The following is a 20,713-nucleotide window of genomic DNA, read 5'->3' as shown; positions in this document are numbered from 1 at the left end:
ATATTCCCACTGGATGGGGAAACTGGTAACAGTGCCAGTCTTTAGTTTTTGGAACTCCAAAATCATTGCAGATGGTGACTGCAGCTGTGAAATTAAAAGATGCTTGCTCCTTGGAAGAAAAGTTATGACCAACGTAGACAGCATATTAGAAAGCAGAGACATTACTTTGCCAACAAAGTTCCATCTAGTCGAAGCTACTGGTTTTGCCAGTAGTCACGTATGGATATGAGAGTTGGACTGTGAAGAAAGCTGAGCACCAAAGAATTGATGCTTTTGAACTGTGGTATTGGAGAAGACTCTTGAGAGTCCCTTGGACTGCAAGGAGATCCAACCAGTCCATCCTAAAGGAGATCAGTCCTAGGTGTTCATTGGAAGGACTGATTTTGCAGCTAAAACTCCAATACTTTGGCCACTTGATGCAAAGAATTGATTGGAAAAGACCCTGATGCTGGGAAAGATTGAAGGTGGAAGAAGGGGACGACTGAGAATGAGATGGTTGGATGGCATCACCGACTCAATGGACATGAATTTGAGTAAACTCTGGGGATTGGTGATAGACAGGGAGGTCTGGTGTGCTGCAGTCCATGGCATTGCAAAGAGTTGGACACAGCTGAGCGACTGAACTGAACTGAGCAGTATACGAAATTCTGCGTTTCCCTACAGCTTGTAGATGCTTTGGGTATTAGAAGGTTCTGTGTTTCTAGAAAGTTCTCCATTTCTTCCAGGTTTTCCAGTTTGTTGGCATATAACTTAATAGTATTCTCTTATGATTTTTTGTATCTCTCTGATATTGGTTATTTCTTTTTCTTATTTTATTTATTTGAGTTCTCTTTTGTTTTTCTTGATGAGTCTGACTAAAGGTTTTTCAGTTTTGTTTCTTTTTTAAAAAACTGTCTCTTGGTTTCATTGATCTTTTCTGATGTTTTACTGTTTGTTAGGTTTTAGTCTCTTAGTTTACTTCCTCTCTGATCCTTTTTGCACGTCCTTCCTGCTGCTGACTATGGGTTTTCTTTGTTCTTTTTCTGCTAATTTATTTGAATGATTGGTTAGGTTGGAAACAAGATTTTGCTTGTTTCTTAAGGAAGGCCTGTAACACAATTAACTTCCCTCTTAGAACTGTTTTTGCTGTGTCCCACAGATTTTGGAAAGTTGTGTTTCCATGTTCATTTGTCTCAAAGTATTTTCTGATTTTCTCTTTGATTTCCTCTTTGACCCATTAGCATGTTGCTTAGTCTCCATGTGTTTGTGCTTTTCCTTTTTCCCCAAATTGATTTCTAGTTTCAGACTTATATGGTTGGGAAAAACGCTTGTTGTAATTTTTGTCCTCAAATTTGTTGAGATTTGTTTTGTGATCTATCCTGGAGAACGTTCCATGTGCACATAATGTATTCTGCTTTTTTGCAATGTAGTGTCTTGAAGCTATCTATTAAGTCCATCTGTTCTATAATGTTATCTAAGACCACTCTCCTTACTGATTTTCTGTCTGATGACCTCCACTGACGTAAGTGGGATCTTAAAGTCCCCTCTGTTATTGTATTATTGTTAATTTCTCCCTTTATGTTTGTTAATATTTGCTTTATGTATTTTGGAGCTCCTATAATAGCCGTATGTATGTTAATGAGTGTTATATTCTCTTCTTGTATTGATCCCATTATCATTATCAGTTCAGTTCAGTCACTCAGCCGTGTCTGACTCTGCGACCCCATGAATCACAGCACGCCAGCCTCCCTATCCATCACCATCTCCTGGAGCTCACTCAAACTCATGTCCATCGAGTTGGTGATGCCACTCAGCCATCTCATCCTCTGTCGTCCCCTCTTCCTCCTGCCCCCAATCCCTCCCAGCATCAGAGTCTTTTCCAATGAGTCCTCTTCGCATGAAGTGGCCAAAGTACTGTAGTTTCAGCTTTAGCATCATTCTTTCCAAAGAACACCCAGGGCTGATCTCCCTCAGAATGGACTGGTTGGATCTTCTTGCAGTCCAAGGAACTCTCAAGAGTCTTCTCCAACACCACAGTTCAAAAGCACCAGTTCTTCGGCACTCAGCTTTCTTCACAGTCCAACTCTCACATCCATACATGACCACTGGAAAAACCATAGCCTTGACTAGATGGACCTTTGTTGGCAAAGTAATGTCTCTGCTTTTCAATATGCTATCTAGGTTGGTCATAACTTTCCTTCCAAGGAGTAAGCATCTTTTAATTTCATGGCTGCAGTCACCAACTGCAGTGATTTTGGAACCCCCCAAAATAAAGTTTGACACTGTTTCCACTGTTCCCCCATCTATTTCCATGAAGTGATGGGACCAGATGCCATGATCTTAGTTTTCTGAATGTTGAGCTTTAAGCCAACTTTTTCACTCTCTTCTTTCACTTTCATCAAGAGGCTTTTTAGTTTCTCTTCACTTTCTGCCATAAGAGTGGTGTCATCTGCATATCTGAGGTTACTGATATTTCTCCTGGCAATCTTGATTCCAGCTTGTGCTTCTTCCAGCCCAGCGTTTCTCATGAGGTACTCTGCATATAAGTTAAATAAGCAGGGTGACAATATACAGCCTTGATGTACTCCTTTTCCTATCTGGAACCAGTCTGTTGTTCCATGTCCAGTTCTAACTGTTGCTTCCTGACCTGCATATAGGTTTCTCAAGAGGCAGGTCAGGTGGTTTGGTATTCCCATCTCTTTCAGAATTTTGCAGAGTTTATTGTGATCCACAGTCAAAGGCTTTGGCATAGTCAATAAAGCAGAAATAGATGTTTTTCTGGAATTCTCTTGCTTTTCGATGATCCAGCGGATGTTGGCAATTTGATCTCTGATTCCTCTGCCTTTTCTAAAACCAGGTTGAACATCAGGAAGTTCACGGTTCACGTATTGCTGAAGCCTGGCTTGGAGAATTTTGAGCGTTACTTTACTAGCGTGTGAGATGAGTGCAATTGTGTGGTAGTTTGAGCGTTCTTTGGCATTGCCTTTCTTTGGGATTGGAATGAAAACTGATGTTTTCCAAATTATCATATATATATGTATACACACACACACACACATACACACACACACACACACACACACACACACATACACACACAAAAAAACAAAACCTGGAAAATTCTGAAAGAGATGGGAATACCAGACCACCTGACCTGCCTCTTGAGAAACCTGTGGGCAGATCAGGAAGCAACAGTTATAAGTGGACATGGAACAACAGACTGGTTCCAGATAGGAAAAGGAGTACATCGAGGCTGTATATTGTCACCCTGCTTATTTAACTTACATGCGGAGTACATCATGAGAAACACTGTGCTGAATGAAGCACAAGCTGGAATCAAGATTGCCGGGAGAAATATCAGTAACCTCAGATATTGCAGATGACACCACCCTTATGGCAGAAAGTGAAGAAGAACTAAAGAGCCTCTTGATGAAAGTAAAAGAGGAGAGTGAAAAAGTTGCCTTAAAGCTCAGCATTCAGAAAACTAAGATCATGGCATCTGGTCCCATCACTTCATGGCAAATAGATGGGGAAACGGTGTCAGACTTTATTTTGGGGGGCTCCAAAATCCCTGCATATTGTGATTGCAGCCATGAAATTAAAAGACACTTGCTCCTTGGAAGGAAAGTTATGACCAACCTAGACAGCATATTAAAAAGCAGAGATATTATTTTGCCAACAAAGGTCCATCTGGTCAAGGCTATGGTTTTTCCAGTGGTCACGTATGGATGTGAGAGGGACTATAAAGAAGGCTGAGCGCCGAAGAATTGATGCTTTTGAACTGTGGTGTTGGAGAAGACTTGAGAGTCCCTTGGACTGCAAGGAGATCCAACCAGTCCATCCTAAAGGAGATCAGTCCTGGGTGTTCATTGGAAGGACTGATGTTGAAGCTCAAACTCCAATACTTTGGCCACCTCATGCGAAGAGCTGACTCATTTGAAAAGACCCTGATGCTGGGAAAGATCAAGGGCAGGAAGAGAAGGGGACAACAGAGGATGAGATGGCTGGATGGCATCACCAACTTGATGGACATGGGTTTGGGTGGACTCCGGGAATTGGTGATGGAAGGGAGGCCTGGTGTGCTGCAGTTCATGGGGCCACAAAGAGTCAGACACACTGAGCGACTGAACTGAACTGATGATTATATAACATCCTTCTTTGTTTTTTGTTACAACTTTGTTTTAAAGTCTGTTTTGTCTGATGTGAGTATTACTACCTCTGCTTTTTTGTCATTTCCAGTTGCATGAAATATCTTTTTCCATTTCCTCACTTTTAGTCTGTAGGCATCTTTAGCTCTGAAATGAATCTCTTGTAAGCACCATATAGATGCGTTTTGTATTTTCATCCAGTCAGCCACCCTATGTATTTTGATTGGAGTATTTAGTCCAACATTGAATATGACTATTGGTACGTATGTACTTATTGCCATTTTGTTACTTATTTTTGTAGTTTTTCAGTGTTCTTTTAGTCTTGTCCCTTGTGATTTGCTGACTTTCTTTTATATCTCTTTCTCTCTAGTTTTTGTGTGTCTATTGTAGGTTTTTGAAACAGGTAGTCATTTAAGTTCAAACACATTCCAGCAGGTATACATTTTTTACTCCCCATCTCCACATTGTATGTCTTATTTTGCATCTTTGTCATTTATGCCTTTACTGATTGTTGTAGTTATAGTTGTTTTTACAGATTTTTTTTGTTTTTTAATCTCTGTACTAGCTTATTTAAATGGTTGATCCTCAGCCTTTACTATAGATTTGCTTTTATTAGTTGGATTTCTCCTTTCCTATAGATACTTCTTGTTTTAGCCTTCTCCTTTCCACTGAAGGAAGACCATTTAACGTTTCTTTTAGGGTTGGTTTTGTATTCATGAACTCTTCAGGTTTGCTTGTCTAGGAAGTTCTTTATCTCTCCTTCAACTCTAAATTATTGTCTTGCTGGGTAGTGAGTGTATCCTTGGTTGCAGGTTTCCCCCTTTCAGCACTTATTGGGGTTTCCTTGTATATGACTCTTTATTTTTCTCTTGTTGCCTTAAGAATTCTCTCTTTAACTTTTGCCACTTTAATTATGTGTGATATGATCTGTTTGGGTTCATCTTGTTCAGGATCCTCTGTGCTTCCTGTATCTGGATATCTGTTTCCTTCTTCAGGTTTGGAAAGTTTTCATTCATAATTTCATCAAATACCTTTTTGACCCTTTTCTCTCTCTCCTCCTCTGGGACCTCTATATGTGAATGTTGGTACACTTGATATTGTCTCAGAGATGCCTTAAACTGGTCTCAATTTTCATTTTTCTTCTTGCTGTTCTGATTGGGTGATTTCCATTATTCTGTCTTCCAGATTACTTTTGCATTCTTCTTTATCACCTAGTCTTCTGTTTATTCCTTCTCTGTGTTATTCATTTCTGTTATGGCATTCTTCAGTTCTGATTGATTTTTAAAATATTTTCTAGTTCCTTTTAAAATTCTTACTGTTTATCTATTCTTTTCCCTAATTCAGTTAACATTCTTATTACTAGTGCTTTTAACTCTTTATCTGGCAAATTGTTTATTTCTGTTTCGTTAGTTTTCTGAGGTTTTCCCTTGCTCTTCCAATTCAAACAGACCCCTCCTGTCTTCTCCTTTTGCTTACCTTTGTCCCTGTGAAATTAGGTGAGACAGTTACCTATTGCAGTCTTGGAAAGGGGTATCCTTGTGTGGGAGCCACCCTACACAGTCTGCATGCACCCAGTGACCTTGGCGGGGCAGCCAGATCTGACATGAACACAAGTCACATCTTTCTCCAGGGTTTGCTGGCAGCCATCACCTGGTTAGAAGGGGACTGCAGAGAGAGGGGCTAGGACCGCAGCCACCAGGGTGGTGGTAGGACACTGGTCAGAGACATTGGAGTTTCAGTCTGCCCTCTCTGCACTGTTTCAGAGGTAAGCACATCTGTGCTTGTTCCCTAGGAGTGGAGTCCAGATGTGAGAGGTGACTTTCCTTATTTTCAGTGGGGCCAGGACTGGGTCTCGGGTTGCTGGGGCAGAAGTTCTGAGGGGTTAGGTCCGTGCTAGCTCTGTTCCTCTTAAGTGTGTGCTCTCTGCCCCCATCGCTGGCACCCTCACCCCAGAGAGGAGCAGTGCTGGGGCAAGGGAGATTTGTGGTGGTGCTTGGAGCAGGCCAATCAGAGATCTAGAGAACTTCTGATGTGCTGCTTGTGTGAGCAGTAGTAATGGCTGCCCCTCCCCTGCTTAGACACTGCTCCAGGTCTGAGCCACCTCTGTCTCTCCACTCAGCTGCTACCATGCTCACCCTGGTGTGTAGCATCAACACAGAGCAAGCAGGACCCGTGTGCAGGCTCGGCGTGGGTTGGGCCTGGGCTGTGGAGTCTGGTCACAGTCAGCAGACAGGTTCTGAGGGACCACCTGTGTCAGCGCGTCATGGCTCTCCCCTCCCTGCTTAGACACTGCTCTGGATCTGGGCTACCTCTGTGCCTCTTGGCCGAGCTTTCCTCTTGGCCAGGACAGCCCCCGCCTGGGTGTGGAGCTGCTTTGTGGAACAAGTGAGGTCAAAGCTGTTGTTCAGCTCAGGCTAGGGTGCATACCAGGGCGGTGGGAGGAAACTAGTCAGAGACCTTTGTGGTTTCAGTCTGCCTTCTGTGCCCTGCTTCAGGGATAAGCAAGCCTGTGCTTGCTCCGCGTGAGTGGGGTCCAGGCTTCCCACAGCCCTTCTGTTTGTACCATCAGCCCTCCAACCAGCCAGGGGATCTCATCTTCCTGGGGTACCTAGTATGGGGCTGGAACCACTCACTCCGCAGGATCTCTCTCTCGGCTCTTGTGAGTCCCCTCCCAGGGCACGAGTCCCGGCCTGATCACCGCTCCTCTCTTCCTACCTGATTCTCTGTGACTTCCTTACAGCTGTGGTTGTGCAGGAGTCTTTTCCCTGTCTCCAGCTGGTTTTCAGTGAGCATTGTTCCACCTGTGATGTAGCTTTGATGCGCTTGTTGGGAGAGATGAGTTCCCCACCCTCCTACTCTGCCACACTGATCTGTTTTGGACACTCTGGGCCGGCCTGTATCTTTTCTTCCCATCCAGGAGAGGAAAAGATGTACATCAATGACTCTTAGCTAGGCCCAGGATATTGTCAAAGCTGTTCAGCCATTTGTGTCTCCTGAATTTCCAGTTTGTATCCTCTGCCCAGTTGGATTGGTTGGTTTGGGTTTTTTGTTTTTCTTATGAATCTTAATAAACAGTTAAGTTTACTTGGGAAACTTTTCTGTGAAACTCAGTGTGTATCGCTGTTGTGGTAACAGAATTATGTGCCTGATACATTTCCTAATTGGTTGTTATTGGTGGGTAGGAGTCCCTGCTCTTTGAGTACTTGATCTTATATGCTTGCATTTCTTGAAAATAATTTTATGTCCCGTGTGGCTCTTCATTGCAGTGTCCCTGAGATTTCCTGAGGGTATTGTGCAGGCCCTTACAGAAACATCCCAAGTTTACCTCCTGAATACCTTTTTGGACAGTGTTGAGTGTATGGCTAGTTGTGTTGACTATGTTGACTCATATACTGGTCATGTCTCTTGACTTTATCCACTGAAAGCAAAATGGATATGAAAGTTACAATGTCAAGAAAAGAGACCTGTTTATCTTTGTATCCTCAACACCATAGTAGTCAGAGTGGATGCTCAGTATCTAAAATCAGTCACTATGATGCTATAAGAAGTTGGTTTTTGAACTTTCTTTTTGCAGCTGAAGTACCCATTAGAAAAGTTCTCAACCCTAGCTGCATATTAGAATCACCAGGAGAATGTTTGAAATATTTATGCTCAAGCTGAGCTGGCAGAGAATTGGATTCAGTTTGACTGAGATGGGACCAGAGCATCAACATTCAAAAAAAAAACTTGTTAGGTGATTCTACTGAGCAGCCAAGGCTGAGAAGCACCGCTGGTCCCATAGGTAGGCTCTACCAGTGGAGTTTGAAATTGTGTGGGGCTCGCCTTCCCCTCCCTTTGGCCCCTGATAGGGCTTCATTGAGCACAGTTTGAAATCCCTGTGGGCTTGGTGCTGAGGATGGGGTGCCCACTTGCTGGCGGTGACCTTGTGCAAGGCTTGGGCTGCTGCTTCACGTGCCAGAAGGGAAAATAGACAGAGATCGTGGTTCAGCCAGACGGAGCCTAACAGATAGCCCTGTGCTGAGGTTGCCCAGCCTGGGAATAGCTGTGGGAGGGTGGTTGGAATTAAGCGTTAGACCCCAGTGGTGCTTGTGTCCAATCCGGCCAAGTAGCCCATTGCTTCTCCTGAACTCCTACTTCTCCTTTACTCCTTGTCACTTTCAGGAAGGAATTACTGACAACTGCAGCTCCCCCGAGGGCATACTAAGATGAGGATGCTATGCCAAGCCCAAAGTTCCTATTGATTACAGCCAAGGTTTGGAGGTGGTGATCCTTTTTATTAAAAATGATCATCTCATGCTTTTCATTAGCACTTTTAATGTCTAATTTTGAAATTTCCAAGAATAGCAATTTATACAGGAGCTCATTGCACCCATCTTGGCGATAATGGTACTGAGATCCAGAGAGATTGCACCTTGCCTAAGACCACACAAGGAAGCATGAGTCTCGATTTCAGACCCTGATGCTCTGACTTCAGGGGCCATGCTTTTCCTATCTGTTCTGCTCCATTTTTCCTGTGAGTAGCCCTCTGTCAAGAAGAGGGGTGCAGTTATTTATACACTCCATTACCCACACGCCAGCTCCCTCTTTATCGGTCACCATCTCCTCTGCTGGGAAGGCTGTCCAGCTGAGGTTGTGACCTGGTGCACAGAGAACGGAGAATGCTGCAGAGGCAATGAATCTGACCTCAATTCATTTGTGGGTTTCTTTCTCCCTGCTATAAATTGTGACCCAAGAGTTGCTCTCAGTTCTGTTCCGTGGCTGCCAAAATGACTGGAGGGCGGGCCCTGTTATCCGACACTCGTTACCCATCACCCTCCAGCACTGTAGACACTGCGGCACCTGTCAGGGCTAATGATAAATATCTAGGCCAGTGGTTTTTAAAAAAGATCTTTGCAGTTGAATGGAATGCTCAATCAAGATGACAAGGTATTTTCAAGGAATAAGTCAAGCACTGAAACCTAGGGCTTTCTCTTTTTTTCTTTCCTCTCGGCTGCTCCTGCATGGCCTGATGCCAGTGGCCAGTCTGCTGGGCTGTCCTGCCTCTCCTGGGCCTTTGCTCAGACTGTGTCCCTGCTGCCACCACGCCTCCACCTTCTACTGCACCTGAGGAGGGGAGTCTTCATCTTTCTTTCCACTCTTCCCATTCCTGCCTCACATCCTATAAGTTTCCAAGTGTTGTTGATGTATTTCCCTCATCCTTCCAGAATTGCTCTCCAATTCAGTTGCCACTTCCCAGACAAGCCACCATCATCTTTGTGTTGGCCAGCCTGCACATGGCCTCCTGGTCCCACTCTTGCCCTACTTACTGTCTGCCTTGTATCAGAGGGCTGATAGTATCTCTCTGCAGCTTCTGGGGTGAGCGAGCTCTTTGACAACACCCCTTTATCTTAGCCCCCCCCCCCATTTTCAAATACAGTGTCATTCACACAGAAGTCATTAAGATACCTTGCTTGATTGAATTACTTCTGACAGGTCTCGTATCTGGCTGACCTGGGCAACGCTTCTGGCTGCCAGTTCTCACTGGCTTTCCTCCACATTCGCTCCCAGGGCCTTAGGTGTGGTGTGGCTGGAGGAGGGCTTTGGCAGGCCTGGGGCAGCGGTAGAAGTTATGTTTCTGGGGCCAAAAAGAGAATGGCCTGAGAGCATCAAGCACAGAAGAGGAGCTTGGCCACCTCTGTGCGCAGGGTGGGCCTGTGTAGACCTGGGGCCCCTGCCTAGTGGGATCTGCTATGTTTGAGAAGGAGTGGCAGGCATGCAGCTGGGTCAGGAGACAGTGTGACCCAGCGGGCCTGCAGACCCCCCTTACCAGACTCTGCACCACGGCCCCTCTGCCTTGGCAGACTGTCACCTGTTTCTTGCCTGGAGCTAAGCTTGCTCATCCCCAGAATGTTCCAGGTGTTCCCTCCTCCCTCTGCTGACACACTGCCCTGACCCAGTGCTCTTCCCTGCCTCATGTCCTGTCTGCTGCTGCCCTGCCCTAGTCCCTCTGCCCCTTGGAGGCCTGCTCTCCCCCATCCTGGCTCTCGTGGGCTTCTCCCTGACCCCTCCCCCATCCTCCCTGACCCCTGTGGCCTTCTTGCCTTGGCAGCTAAGAGTGTGTCTCCCTGGCAGGGACCCCGCACTAGGGTACCTCCCAATCCTGAGCAGACCCGGCACAGACCCTGCTGGAGCCTCAGTGATGACACTGCAGGTGGGAAGCTCTGCTTTCCTGGACTCCTCCCTCCTTTACCTCCTCCCAGTGGAGCACTTGGACACAGATGCCAGGAGGAAAAAGAGTGCTCCTTTATTCCCTGTGGGAAAGACTGCTGGGGAGCAGCTGGCACCTTCCCTGAGGGCAGGCTCTGTCTGAGGCCCCCCACAAGGCCAGGGGGTAGTGGGGGCACGGCTGGCCCCACGGGCAGGACAGGTCCAGGGAGGGGCTTCTGTCTCTTCCTTAAATCTTCTCCAGGTAGGAGCCAGGGACAAAGCCACGCTGACCATTCCGTTGTACCGTCCACCAGCCGTCCTCCCCTTCCAGGATGACCTCCAGGATGTCCCCCGCAGAGAGATTCAGCTCATCGGAGTTCTGGGCAAGAGAAGGAAAACCCATCCGGCTGAAGGGGCCTGCTGGGAGGGCCTCTGGTCAGGCTACCCCCCAGGCAGTAAGTGTCTCGCAACTGGGCTGTCAGCTGAGACATGGCGGCCTCCTGGGGCTGCAAGAGAAGGCCACTCGGGCTAGGGCAGCCCTGAGAGACCAGCCTTTTGTCCCCTCGGTTTGTCACAACCTGGGGCTTCTTCCCTGGCTTTTCCTCCAAGCTGCTCCCTTCTCCCGCTCCCTGCCTGAGACACAGCAAGCTAGCAAGTCAGGAGCAGGGGTGTTTGCTATTCCCCAGGACAGCCAGCCCTTGTCTTGCAAGCACATCATTCTCCTGGGCTGTGCCCCCTCCCCAGGGCACAGGCTTTGGGAGTCAGTGTAGCCAGCCAAGCCCCAAGGAGATGCCTCAGTCCCAGTGGATCTGGGGTCCAGCTCTGTACCCCTCGCCTCAAAGCAGGGACAAATTAGAGTCTCTGGGGGTCTGGGCACAGCTGCCCTGTGGCTCCTTGACTCGTCCTCCCCTTGTGGGCTTCAGAAAATCAACCATGCACAGCTGAGGACCTAGTTCCGACCATGACTTGCTCTGGGCACCCATGGTCATGGGGAACAAGGCCTTTACCCACGGATGCAGAGCCTGCCCCTCAGACCACTTCCTCGGGTAGCTCCAGCTCCACCAGCTGGCTGCACACATGCATAGCCCAAGCAGTGCCCACACCTGCCTGGACGCCACATGACCCAGGGCCTGGTGCCGTTCATGAGCTTTCATTCAGCAGGTGTGCACCAGGCCCTTCCTGAATGTCAGGTGCTATTCTAAGGGCACCCACCCCAGCACCCTCAGAGTGCATGTGCCCACATGTGAGCACACCCTTGGGCATGCTGGTGTCCACGCAAGGAGGGGAGGGCAGGGGGCCTCACCTGTGCTGTGTAGTCATAGAGTGCCCTATAGTCCTGGCCTGGCACGGTGGGGGGCCCTGGCGCCTCCTGCACGGCGATGGCAGCGTAGACACCCTCATTCCGGTCAGGGGTAGGAGTCAGGGTCTCTGTGGAGGCTGAGTACAAAGTGAGGCCTGGTGCCCACTCCTTGCAAAAATCAGTAGTCCCCAGAGGCCCCCTGACTCACAGCATCCCCAGACTCACAGCATCCCCAGACTTGCTCAGCTTCTTCCCATCCCCTAACCTCCCAGCTGTTGGAAGGCCCATCTGTGCCAAGTAGGCATCCTCTCCTCTTCCTCCCCCCAGCCAGGGTGACAGTTGTCACCCCCAATTACCCGCAGAAGCCGGTGACGGTGTGGTCTTGGGACTTCCGTGCAGCAGCCCAGAAAACCTGGGGGCAGGAAGGACAGGTGAGTCGGAGTGGGGGGAGTGGATGAGGCAGGGAGCCCGCAAGGTCGGCCCTAGCTTCCGGGCACAGATGTGACTTATGAGGTGCCCCTGGGCATGAGGGCTCTCCAAAGGGTGGTCCCAGTGGCTCTTCCCCGGCAGCACCCTCCCAGTCCCTTACCCTGTAGATGTCTTCTCGGTACCTGTTCCCTGCAGGGCCAAACTGGCGGCTCTGAGACTTCTGTGCTCCAGGGCCTGGGCCCCATCTGGCCAGCCTCCCCACAGGCAAAGGAGCTGCCCCTAGAGCTCAGCCCACTCACACCCTGCGGGACCTTCACCAGCCTGGCCAGCCCTACTACTCCCCGACCACACAAAGCGGTCGTCCAGGAGGAAGTGTTGGGCTGATTCACCCCCTTCCTCTGTGCTTGGTTCAGACCTGGACTGAGCTAGACTTATGCAAGTATGTTGAATACAAGAAAAAAAAATGTGCAAGAAGCAAGAGGCAGACACTGGGGCACCTGGTACGGAGGCCCGTGTGGGTGCCCTGAAGCAGAGCTGCTGAGAGCTTACATGAGTAGAACCTACCTTCCTGGCCTGGTAGGTTCAAGCTAAGTCTGCAAAGACTCAGCTTCACCAAACAGAGACCGGGTGCCAGGCATGGCCAGTGACTGGGAGAGGAGTGCAGAGGTGCAGGTCGTACAGGCAGAGGGAGTGGAGTGGACCAGTTTGGGGTGTATAGGAGACAAGACTGAAAGAGGGACGAGGCCAGACACCGAGGGGTCTTGAGGGCTCAGGCAGGGGCAGGGCCTGTAGGAAGCTGCCCTGTAGTGCGAGGTGGGACCCAGAGACCTTTCCTGGGCAGCGTCTGCGGAGCTGAGGGTCCAGGACAGAGCACATGGATAGGCGAGTGTAGACTTGGCAGGCGTGGGAAGGTCTGATGCAGACTTGCCCTGCCAGGGAGGGTTAGCCCAGCAGGCTGGGGCTGGAGGCGCCGCGCCCCACTGCCTGCCTTCCCAGGGTCATCTACGCTCTCGACTCCATTCTTCCCTCCACTCACTTCCCCTGCCCCTCCCCAGCCCTGCCTGGCTTCAGCTGCCCCACACAAGGGTCCCTGCCTGTCCTCTCCAGCAGCCAGGCCTCCCCTGCAGGACTGCTTTCCCTCTTTTCTCTCGTCCTCATCAGGCCCCTCTCCTCTCTGTCCTTTCTCGGCCCTGCCCCCAAGTGAGCTCTTCAGACCTGTTGTCTAAGTGACCACCTGTGCAGGCATCTGGCCCTCACTGGGGGTGCAGGGAGGTCCGAGTCTCCTGTGGTTTTGGTGTGATAGTGAGGGTGGGAATGCCCACCTCCTAGGGTCCTTGCTGTCTCATGGTTCCTGGAGGAGCATGCCGTGGGGCCCACGAGCCTCAGAAATAAGCCATCCTCGGAGGGCCAGAAGCTCCGTTGCCTCCACCCCCACCCACACCCACCTTTCAAAGGCAGGGCCTCCTCTGCACTAGGTTGGAGGGAGAGAGGAGGTCATGGAGGCCTGGGGATGGGGCACAGGTGCCATGTGAAGGCCACGATGCTCCTTTAGATGCCCACAGATGGGGCACTTGGGGAACTGGCTGGGGGAGTGGGAGGGTGGGTGCACCCTGAGTAGGCTATGATGCTCCCAGTGGGCTGTCATCACAGACCTGAACCAGGAGGGTCCTAGGTCTGAGTCTGCCCACAACACTCACAGGCCCTGGGCCTAGAGGAGGCGTGTGAGTTGTGCAAGTGACACACTGGGGCCTGACGCCAGGACCCTGGCACCTACCACAGCCAGGCCAGGGAAGGGGGCTTGGAGAAAGCTGGAGAATTCTCCAAGAGCGCTGGCTGCAGGGCCCGCTCCTCTGCCCTGATCCTGTGCAGCGGCTGAGGGGCCTGACAGTCCAAGGCTCCGACCAGGCCAGCAGCAGAGCTCGAGGGGTGAGCCCTCCTGGAGTCTCCCAGCACAGTTGCTAGTGAATAAGTGGGGTACGACTGTTTCGTGCCTGGCTCCCCTTGGGCTGAGGGTGTCCTGAGGCTAGATTGAGTCTGTCTTGTCCCCCAAGAGTGCCCCCCACCTAGACATTGCACCAGGCACACAATAGGTGCCCAATAAATACGTGGGGAAGAGCCAGTTGCAGGAGGAGGGGCTGGCCCCTTCCTGGCAGCTCACCTCCTCTGGCCCCGCTCTGTGTGTCCCAGCCGGCTGGTGTCCAGCAGGCGCTCACCTCTTTATCATGCCACAGGATGGCTGGACGCCAGGGCTGCTGGACAACGGGGCCACCTCCCGATCGTAGTAGTTCTGGTAAGGCACCGGCGCTGCAGGTGACAAGTGTGAGAGGCCCAGGCTGACGAGGGCAGGGCAGGGGGTACCTGTGCCCTCTGACACCCCATCCTCTCCCCCTCCGGAGACCCAGACCAGGGCCCACCTTCCCATCCTGGCCCTGGCCTGCCCTGGTGCTTGAGGAGGGGGCCCCCTTTCACTTCCCTGAGAGACCCCACTGTGGGTACCACTGAGACCGAACGTTCTAGACTCAAGATTTAGCGGTGCCAAACCGTGGAGTGGAGTGGGGGCTCTGAGGCGGCTCCTGCCTCTCCCTACCTCTGTCCCCCCTCGAGTGTTACAGTGTCCTAGGCCCTGCCTGTCCTCTCTCTCGAGGAGGCAGCACATTAAGGACCCAGCCAGGGGCCTGCTCTGTCCCTGACCTTCCCCTGGGCCTGGCACCCAGAAGGGAGCTGTGAGCCACCCTGCTTCTGTCCTGGCAGTTGAGGCTCAGAGAACCCAGGCCAGGCCTTCCAGGGAAGGAGGACCTGGACCCAGCAGCCGTGTTGCCCACAGGCAAGCCTCACCTGGGGGCTCGGTGCCTGTGCTCTTGGCCTGGATGAAGCCGTCAATGTCGGCGTCCACACTGCAGCCTTCCAGCGTCACCCGCACCTCTTCGTAGAGCTGGGGGTGGGGGGAAGCAGAAGCTGAGGGGCCAGGCTTCACCTGGCCCACAGTATCAAGCCTGCCCCCCTCTTTGGGTCTGAACCCTGACCGGGGGCCTTGAGGTGTAACTGCTGCAGGCCTGCCTGAAGGGCTAGAGCCCTGGCTGGCAGCTTCTCCTGTTTCCTGAGCACCTAGTGTGTGCACATTCCTTCTCCATCCTCTATGGGAGACAGGACTTCCTCCTTTATAGATGAGAAAGCTCTGGAGAGTGACTTGCCCAAGATCCCACAGCAGGAAATGAAGTCAGTGCGCTGGGCTTTGGGTCTAGCATGAGAGGGTTCAGAACTCATACTCCCTCCTCTGCTACAATGAGGCCACCAGGTGGGCTCAAGTCATTTGGGGGGGAAAGCGCCCAAAACTCCACACCCGTGGGCAGAAGGGATTAGGCAAGTAACAGTGGTGGGTCAGGGCAGAAAACGAGCAAGCGAGGGCTGCATCAGCAGAGATCGAGGCCCCTGGCAGGGAGGTGGCCACCCCTTTCTGCTGAGCAGGGCCCACCTGGCACGTAGAGCTCAGTAAGGCGGGGGAGCCAGGACACCCTAGAGATGTCTGGGGACAGAAGAGGGACTGGACCTCGGCTCCTGCAAGCACCAGGCCTGGAGCAGGGCAACCCCAGGGTCCCCCAGCCTCTGTAAACCTCTGAGGGCCTGGGTCCACCTCCCCTCCCCTCCCTTTCCCAGCAGAGGGAATAGAGCTCTGGGGCTCTGATAGGAGAGCTGAGGCCTCAGGGCTGGGGCGAGCAGAGAGGGCAGACGCCAGGGTAACCACAACGCACGTCTTCCAGGCCAAGAGGCCGTGGCCTGCACAGTCCTGAGCTCCCTGTCGTTGGGGCCTGGGGTAGAGGCTCGGTGCTGGGCTCGGAGACCCTGAGGCCAGGGCTCAGGCCACAGAGGACTAGGTCTGCTCACAGGCTCAGGTGGACCGGCCTCACTGTGGCCCGGAGGCTGCCCTCCCCTCACCCCTCCCCTCTACCCCCTGCCCTCAGCCCCCACCTCATCGTCCTTGACGCACTGCATGGAGAGCTGGTTGCAGTGCACCCACAGGGAGTTGCGGAGGATGGTCAGCCGGTCAAACTCCTGCAACTGGAAGGCCTGAGGAGAGATGGGGTCACAGTAGGGCTTGGCCAAGCCGGGCCCCACCCACAGCGCCGCTGGAGTTGACCAGCCAGAACCGGCCTGCCGAAGCCAAGCCTAAAGGAAGCCTAAAGGCTGGGGGTCCCCACGCCCACCTCTGTGCCAGCCCTTGAGGCTTCTGGGAAGTTGAACTGCCTGTGGGACTCTGCCCCCTGCCCTTCCCCAGACCCTACCACCCCCCTGGGGTGTGTCTTAAGAGAAGCACTGGACCCTGAATCCTGTCTCCCAGGCCCTGCTCATCATCAGAGCCCAGGGAAGCTATGGGTTCTGTTCAAGCCTCAGTTGCGGCTTCAGCCAAAAGGAGCGAAGGATGCCTGCCTGCCTGCCTGCAGAAAGGGACTCCAAGCACAAAGGCAGGCAGGGAGCTCCCTGGGGAGGGCCTTGGAGTGAGCGGATGAGTGAATGAGGGAAGGAAGGCTGGCTTTCCCCACTGCGGTCCCCTCTTCCCCCACGAAGCGGCCGGAGCAGGGACGGGCATCAGCTCCGCACCAAGGGGTCACTCACCTCACAGGTGGCCCGGTGCTCCTGCTCCCACTCATTCCGCACCCTCTCCAGCTGCTCGATGTTCTGCCTGTACACCCGCTCTGGAAGCACACGGGTCCTCAGGGAAGCTAGCCCACCCCTGTGCTCCCTCAGTGCCCTCCTCCTCCCTGGAGGGACCTGCTCTGGCTGCTGGAGCCACAGATGAGCGCTTGTCAGGGCCCCTCACCCTGGTACCGCTCCTGGAGAGGTGCTCAGCGCTCACTGTGTTCCAGCTGCCTCGGGCTGGGGCAGAGCCTAAGGTCAGAGTCTGGGCCTCTCACCATCCCACCTTCCAGATGAGAAGCTGAGGCTCAGAGGGGGTGGCCCTGGAGAAGGATGAAGGGGAGCTTTGGGAGCTGGTGGGCTAGGAAGCCAGCGGGCTTGGACCGTGAGCTCTGTGACCGCCAGCCAAGGGAGCCTCTGCCTGGGTGTTGGGACAGGCGGTGTGGCAGAAGGCAGAGCTGTGTCAGCAGAGATGAGGGCTGTTGGGATCTTCTGGCATCGGGAGGAGGATAGAGGAGACATATGCCCAGAGAAGGCTGTGATGTGTCCCAGTGTATATGAGAGAGAGAGAGAGGTGTACGTGCAACGAGTGGGCCTGTCTCCCTTGATCAGTGGCTGTGAAGGTCCTCAGCCCTGGAGCCAGACGGCTTGCATTCAAATACAGTTACCATGACTTATTGGCTGTGTGACCCTGGGCAAGTTAAATAACCTCTCTGTGCCACAGTTTCCTTACCTGTTAAGAGAGGGATAGTAACAGTGAATACCTCATAGGATTGTTGTGAGCATTAGTAAAAACATACAAAGCACCAAGAACAGTGTTGGCAAATGCGAGAAAATGAATTTTTCATTTTACTTGCATAAGGAAGCAAGAGTGAGGAGCGTGGGACTGTGTCCCAGGGTGGAGGCAGTGTGCTGCCGGGGGAAAGATGTCCGGGCTGCCCACCCCCTAAGCTGAGGAGGCGGGCCAGCCGCGTACCTGCCTCCAGGGCTGAGTCCTTGCACTGCTTGGCTTTGTTTTGGCTCTGAGAAGACAGAGGGAAAGCGGCACTGAGGCCCGGCCCCGCGCCTCCCAGCCCAGACCTCGGGCCCCTGGCCTCCCTGGGCCTCCCTGAAGGGCCTCCGTCACATGGGGCACCTCCCGGCCACCTCTCATGGGGCAGGGAGAGCAGACGCTAGCCCTGAGGGGCCCTCCGGAACCACTCCAGCCTCACCCCACAAAGGACCACAGGCTCTTTCTAATAAAATAGGAATAAAACAGAAACCCGGTCATGCAGACACACGTGAAAACTAGACCTGAAGACCTAGAGCAAGCAATGCAGACCTGGGGCTCTACAGCCACTGCTGGACCTGCTGGTTGGGGCTTGGGCTCTGTCCCTGACTTGCTGCCACCAACTCACCCGCAGGCCCCTGCCCTCTCTGGGCCTCAGCTTTCCTGTCTGTGCAATGGGCCAAATGTGTTCGTGGGTCCTGGGGGCTTTGATATTCCCACCCTGGCCAAGAGGCCGGAGTAGTCAAGAGCTTGGGTTCTGGACAGCCTGGGTTTGAGGTCCTTTCTCTGTTCCTGCCTGGCTCTGAGACCTTGGACAAGTCACTCACCATCTCTGGGCCTGTTTCCTCTCTGGGACATGGGCCTACTGAGCCCTTCTCCGAAGGGTTGGGTGAGGGTTAGTGTCTGCCCTGTGGGCTCTGAGCCTGGGCTGCAGTGGGCCTGCTCTGAGGAATGGGTCGTTGGGTGCAGCCTGGAGACAGCAAAGGGGATCAAACTGACTATCTAGACCTTGAGATTCTAGGAAACCTTGCCTGGGGAAGTCTGCGGCACCCCTTCCCACCCTGCCCCCAGCCCCATGAGATTGCCCAGCCTCGGTGACTGCACGCACCTTCTCCACCTGCTTCTGTTGACCGTTGGTGCTAATGCGCTCAAAGGCCTGTTCAGCGTCATCTGCATCCCGGCACTTCTGCTCATACGTCTTCTTGGACTGGGCAGGGGGGAGGGAGGGGGCGGTGTGGAGGGGCGTGACTTGGGGGCCCCAAGGTGAGGCTCCTGAGCCCAACCTCCCTTCTCCCCGTCGGGCTGTAGATGGAAAGGGGGCCTCCACACCAGGGACAGAGATCTCGGGGTCTGGAATGGAGATGAAGAAGGGAGTCTTGTTCCCAGGCCCCCCTCTCCACTGGGGACAGTGTAGCCTGGTCCATGCCCCCGCCTCTTCAGAGGTGTGGTCACGTCAGACCACCTGCAGGGCTCGGGAAATGCTGTGTTTCATCACGATGCCAGACCCTGTGCACGCGGTCCTTTCAGACAGCTCAGGAGTCCCTTCTCCCTTCACCTGCGGAATCCCCAGCTGCCAGCGTGTGTGACCCTGTGGACCACTGTCTGAGACTGGTTGCTTACCCATCAGTCAGAAGCACCACCCCCAACAAGGGTAGGGGGCAGAGCCCCCGGGCTGATCTGCATGGCACCCTGGCAGCCAGTGCGCCCCAGGAACCTGACAGGCTGCTGTGCCTGTTGCTGGATGGAAGCCTGAGCCCAGCCCTATCCCAAGGCTCCTAGGATCCACACCCCAAACACAGCCGCCCCTCCAGGCTCACCTCCATGGCCTTCTTGTGGAGCGACAGCTTGCTCTTCTGGACACGGTCCATGACAGCCTCGTACTGCAGGGGACATGAGGCTCTGAGCGTGGGGCTGTAGCCTCAGGAGGCTCCCCTAGGCCAAGAGGATGGGGTGTCCCTGGGAGGAGGCCCAGGCTCCCCTCCTGGCTCTGATGGGGCAGTGACAAGCTGCCCTCCCCCTCCATCAGCCTGCTCTCTCACAACTGCTGCTCCCAACAGAAGGCTAGAGGAGCCCGGGGCAAGGATGCACCCCAGGTATCCTCTCCCTGCAGACCACCCCACCCCCCGGCCCAGCCAGGACTTGGTCTCTAGCCAGAGAATACCCAGCCTACACACACACATGCAAATGCACACACACTGCCCTTCACTCACAAGCCTCTGTAACCACGCATAGCAATCACACTCGTGGGAACCCCAGCCACACTGTAGAAGGTGTCATTCTGTCCAAAATAGCTTTTGCAGACATCACAGCCTCACTGGCCACAGGAAAGCTTGAAATAGCCATCCTGGGGCCTCAGAGATGCTCTGCAGGCAAGTCCCAGCTCAGAGAGGTCACCTGCTCCAGCATCTCAAGGCTGGGCTGACTTGTGCGGTGGGCTTTGAGGGCCCACTGTCTGCTCAGGAACCCAAATTTAGAATCCCGAAAGCCTCAGGCCCCAGTTGGGCAGACAGGGAGTATAGCCACGTGAAATGTCTGCGGTCAGAGCCACTCATTGGAGCCGGCACCCTGCCTGTGCAGACAGAGAGGGCCTGGTTCTCGGTTGGGTCCCTGAAGCTTGGGAGGTGGACATAAGCGTCCCATCCTGCAAGAGGGAGACTGAGGCACAGAGAGGGCAAGTGGCTTGGCCAGGACACCCAGCCCCAGGCTGGCCCCAGCCATGAACTGTTGTTTTTTTATTCCCTTCACAGGTCAGTTGTGTGGAAGTTTCCATTTTCAATTCTTTGGACAGTGTACAAAGATGCTCCCTCTCCAAGCAAGAAGTGTTTCTGCGTGCTGACCTCTCCCACCTGTCCAAGTTCCACCCTCATCACTGAGGCCCTGAAAGGCTGATCCTATGTCCACACCTGCCTTCCCAGAGGGCCACATACTCAGCCAATCAGAGAGTCTCAGGCTTGGGAGGGGGCGCTGGGACACAGAGGGTACCAACCCCACCTCTCATCCAAGCTCTGCAGCTTCTCTGACAAGTCGCCTTCAGTCTGTTTATATACCCCCCACAATGGGGACCTCACTTCCTTCCCATGCATTGAGGGACAGCCGACCCCTGTGAAAAATACCCTGGGATGCTAGGGCAAGCTCAACACCTCCTATTCCCCACAAGCTCTGTCCACCTTGGCCTCAGGCAGCCCTGCAGAGTGGCTGCAGTGACTGAGCCCCCAGGTCTTCCTTTCTCCCAAATAAGCAGAGTTTCTGGTGGCTCCCTAACTTAGGTTG

At 53.0% G+C, this 20,713-nt stretch overlaps 1 protein-coding gene across 7 annotated transcripts in view; it reads right to left on the bottom strand.

The window, feature by feature from the left end:
- Positions 1 to 10,387: 10,387 nt before the first annotated feature.
- PSTPIP1 (proline-serine-threonine phosphatase interacting protein 1) overlaps positions 10,388 to 20,713 on the bottom strand; it is a 44,557-nt gene continuing 34,231 nt past the window's right edge. For 5 of the 7 annotated variants that reach the window (XM_027957160.2, XM_042235196.1, XM_042235197.1 and 2 more), the window contains 10 exons: positions 19,261 to 19,323; positions 18,552 to 18,650; positions 17,651 to 17,696; positions 16,654 to 16,733; positions 16,009 to 16,107; positions 14,878 to 14,974; positions 14,256 to 14,346; positions 11,970 to 12,025; positions 11,617 to 11,750; positions 10,388 to 10,692 (listed from right to left, as the gene is read on the bottom strand). In XM_027957160.2, the coding sequence (XP_027812961.1) occupies positions 10,561 to 10,692; positions 11,617 to 11,750; positions 11,970 to 12,025; positions 14,256 to 14,346; positions 14,878 to 14,974; positions 16,009 to 16,107; positions 16,654 to 16,733; positions 17,651 to 17,696; positions 18,552 to 18,650; positions 19,261 to 19,323 (897 nt within the window). In that variant the 3' untranslated portion in view covers positions 10,388 to 10,560. The remainder of the gene's footprint in view (positions 10,693 to 11,616; positions 11,751 to 11,969; positions 12,026 to 14,255; positions 14,347 to 14,877; positions 14,975 to 16,008; positions 16,108 to 16,653; positions 16,734 to 17,650; positions 17,697 to 18,551; positions 18,651 to 19,260; positions 19,324 to 20,713) is intronic. The other 2 variants (XM_042235195.1, XM_060401724.1) reach the window with 2 other exon arrangements.

The sequence above is a fragment of the Ovis aries genome, chromosome 18, assembly GCF_016772045.2.
Source record: "Ovis aries strain OAR_USU_Benz2616 breed Rambouillet chromosome 18, ARS-UI_Ramb_v3.0, whole genome shotgun sequence".
Lineage (NCBI taxonomy): Eukaryota > Metazoa > Chordata > Mammalia > Artiodactyla > Bovidae > Ovis > Ovis aries.
Note: the sequence above shows the minus strand (reverse complement) of the source record. Positions and strands in the feature narration are given on the sequence as shown.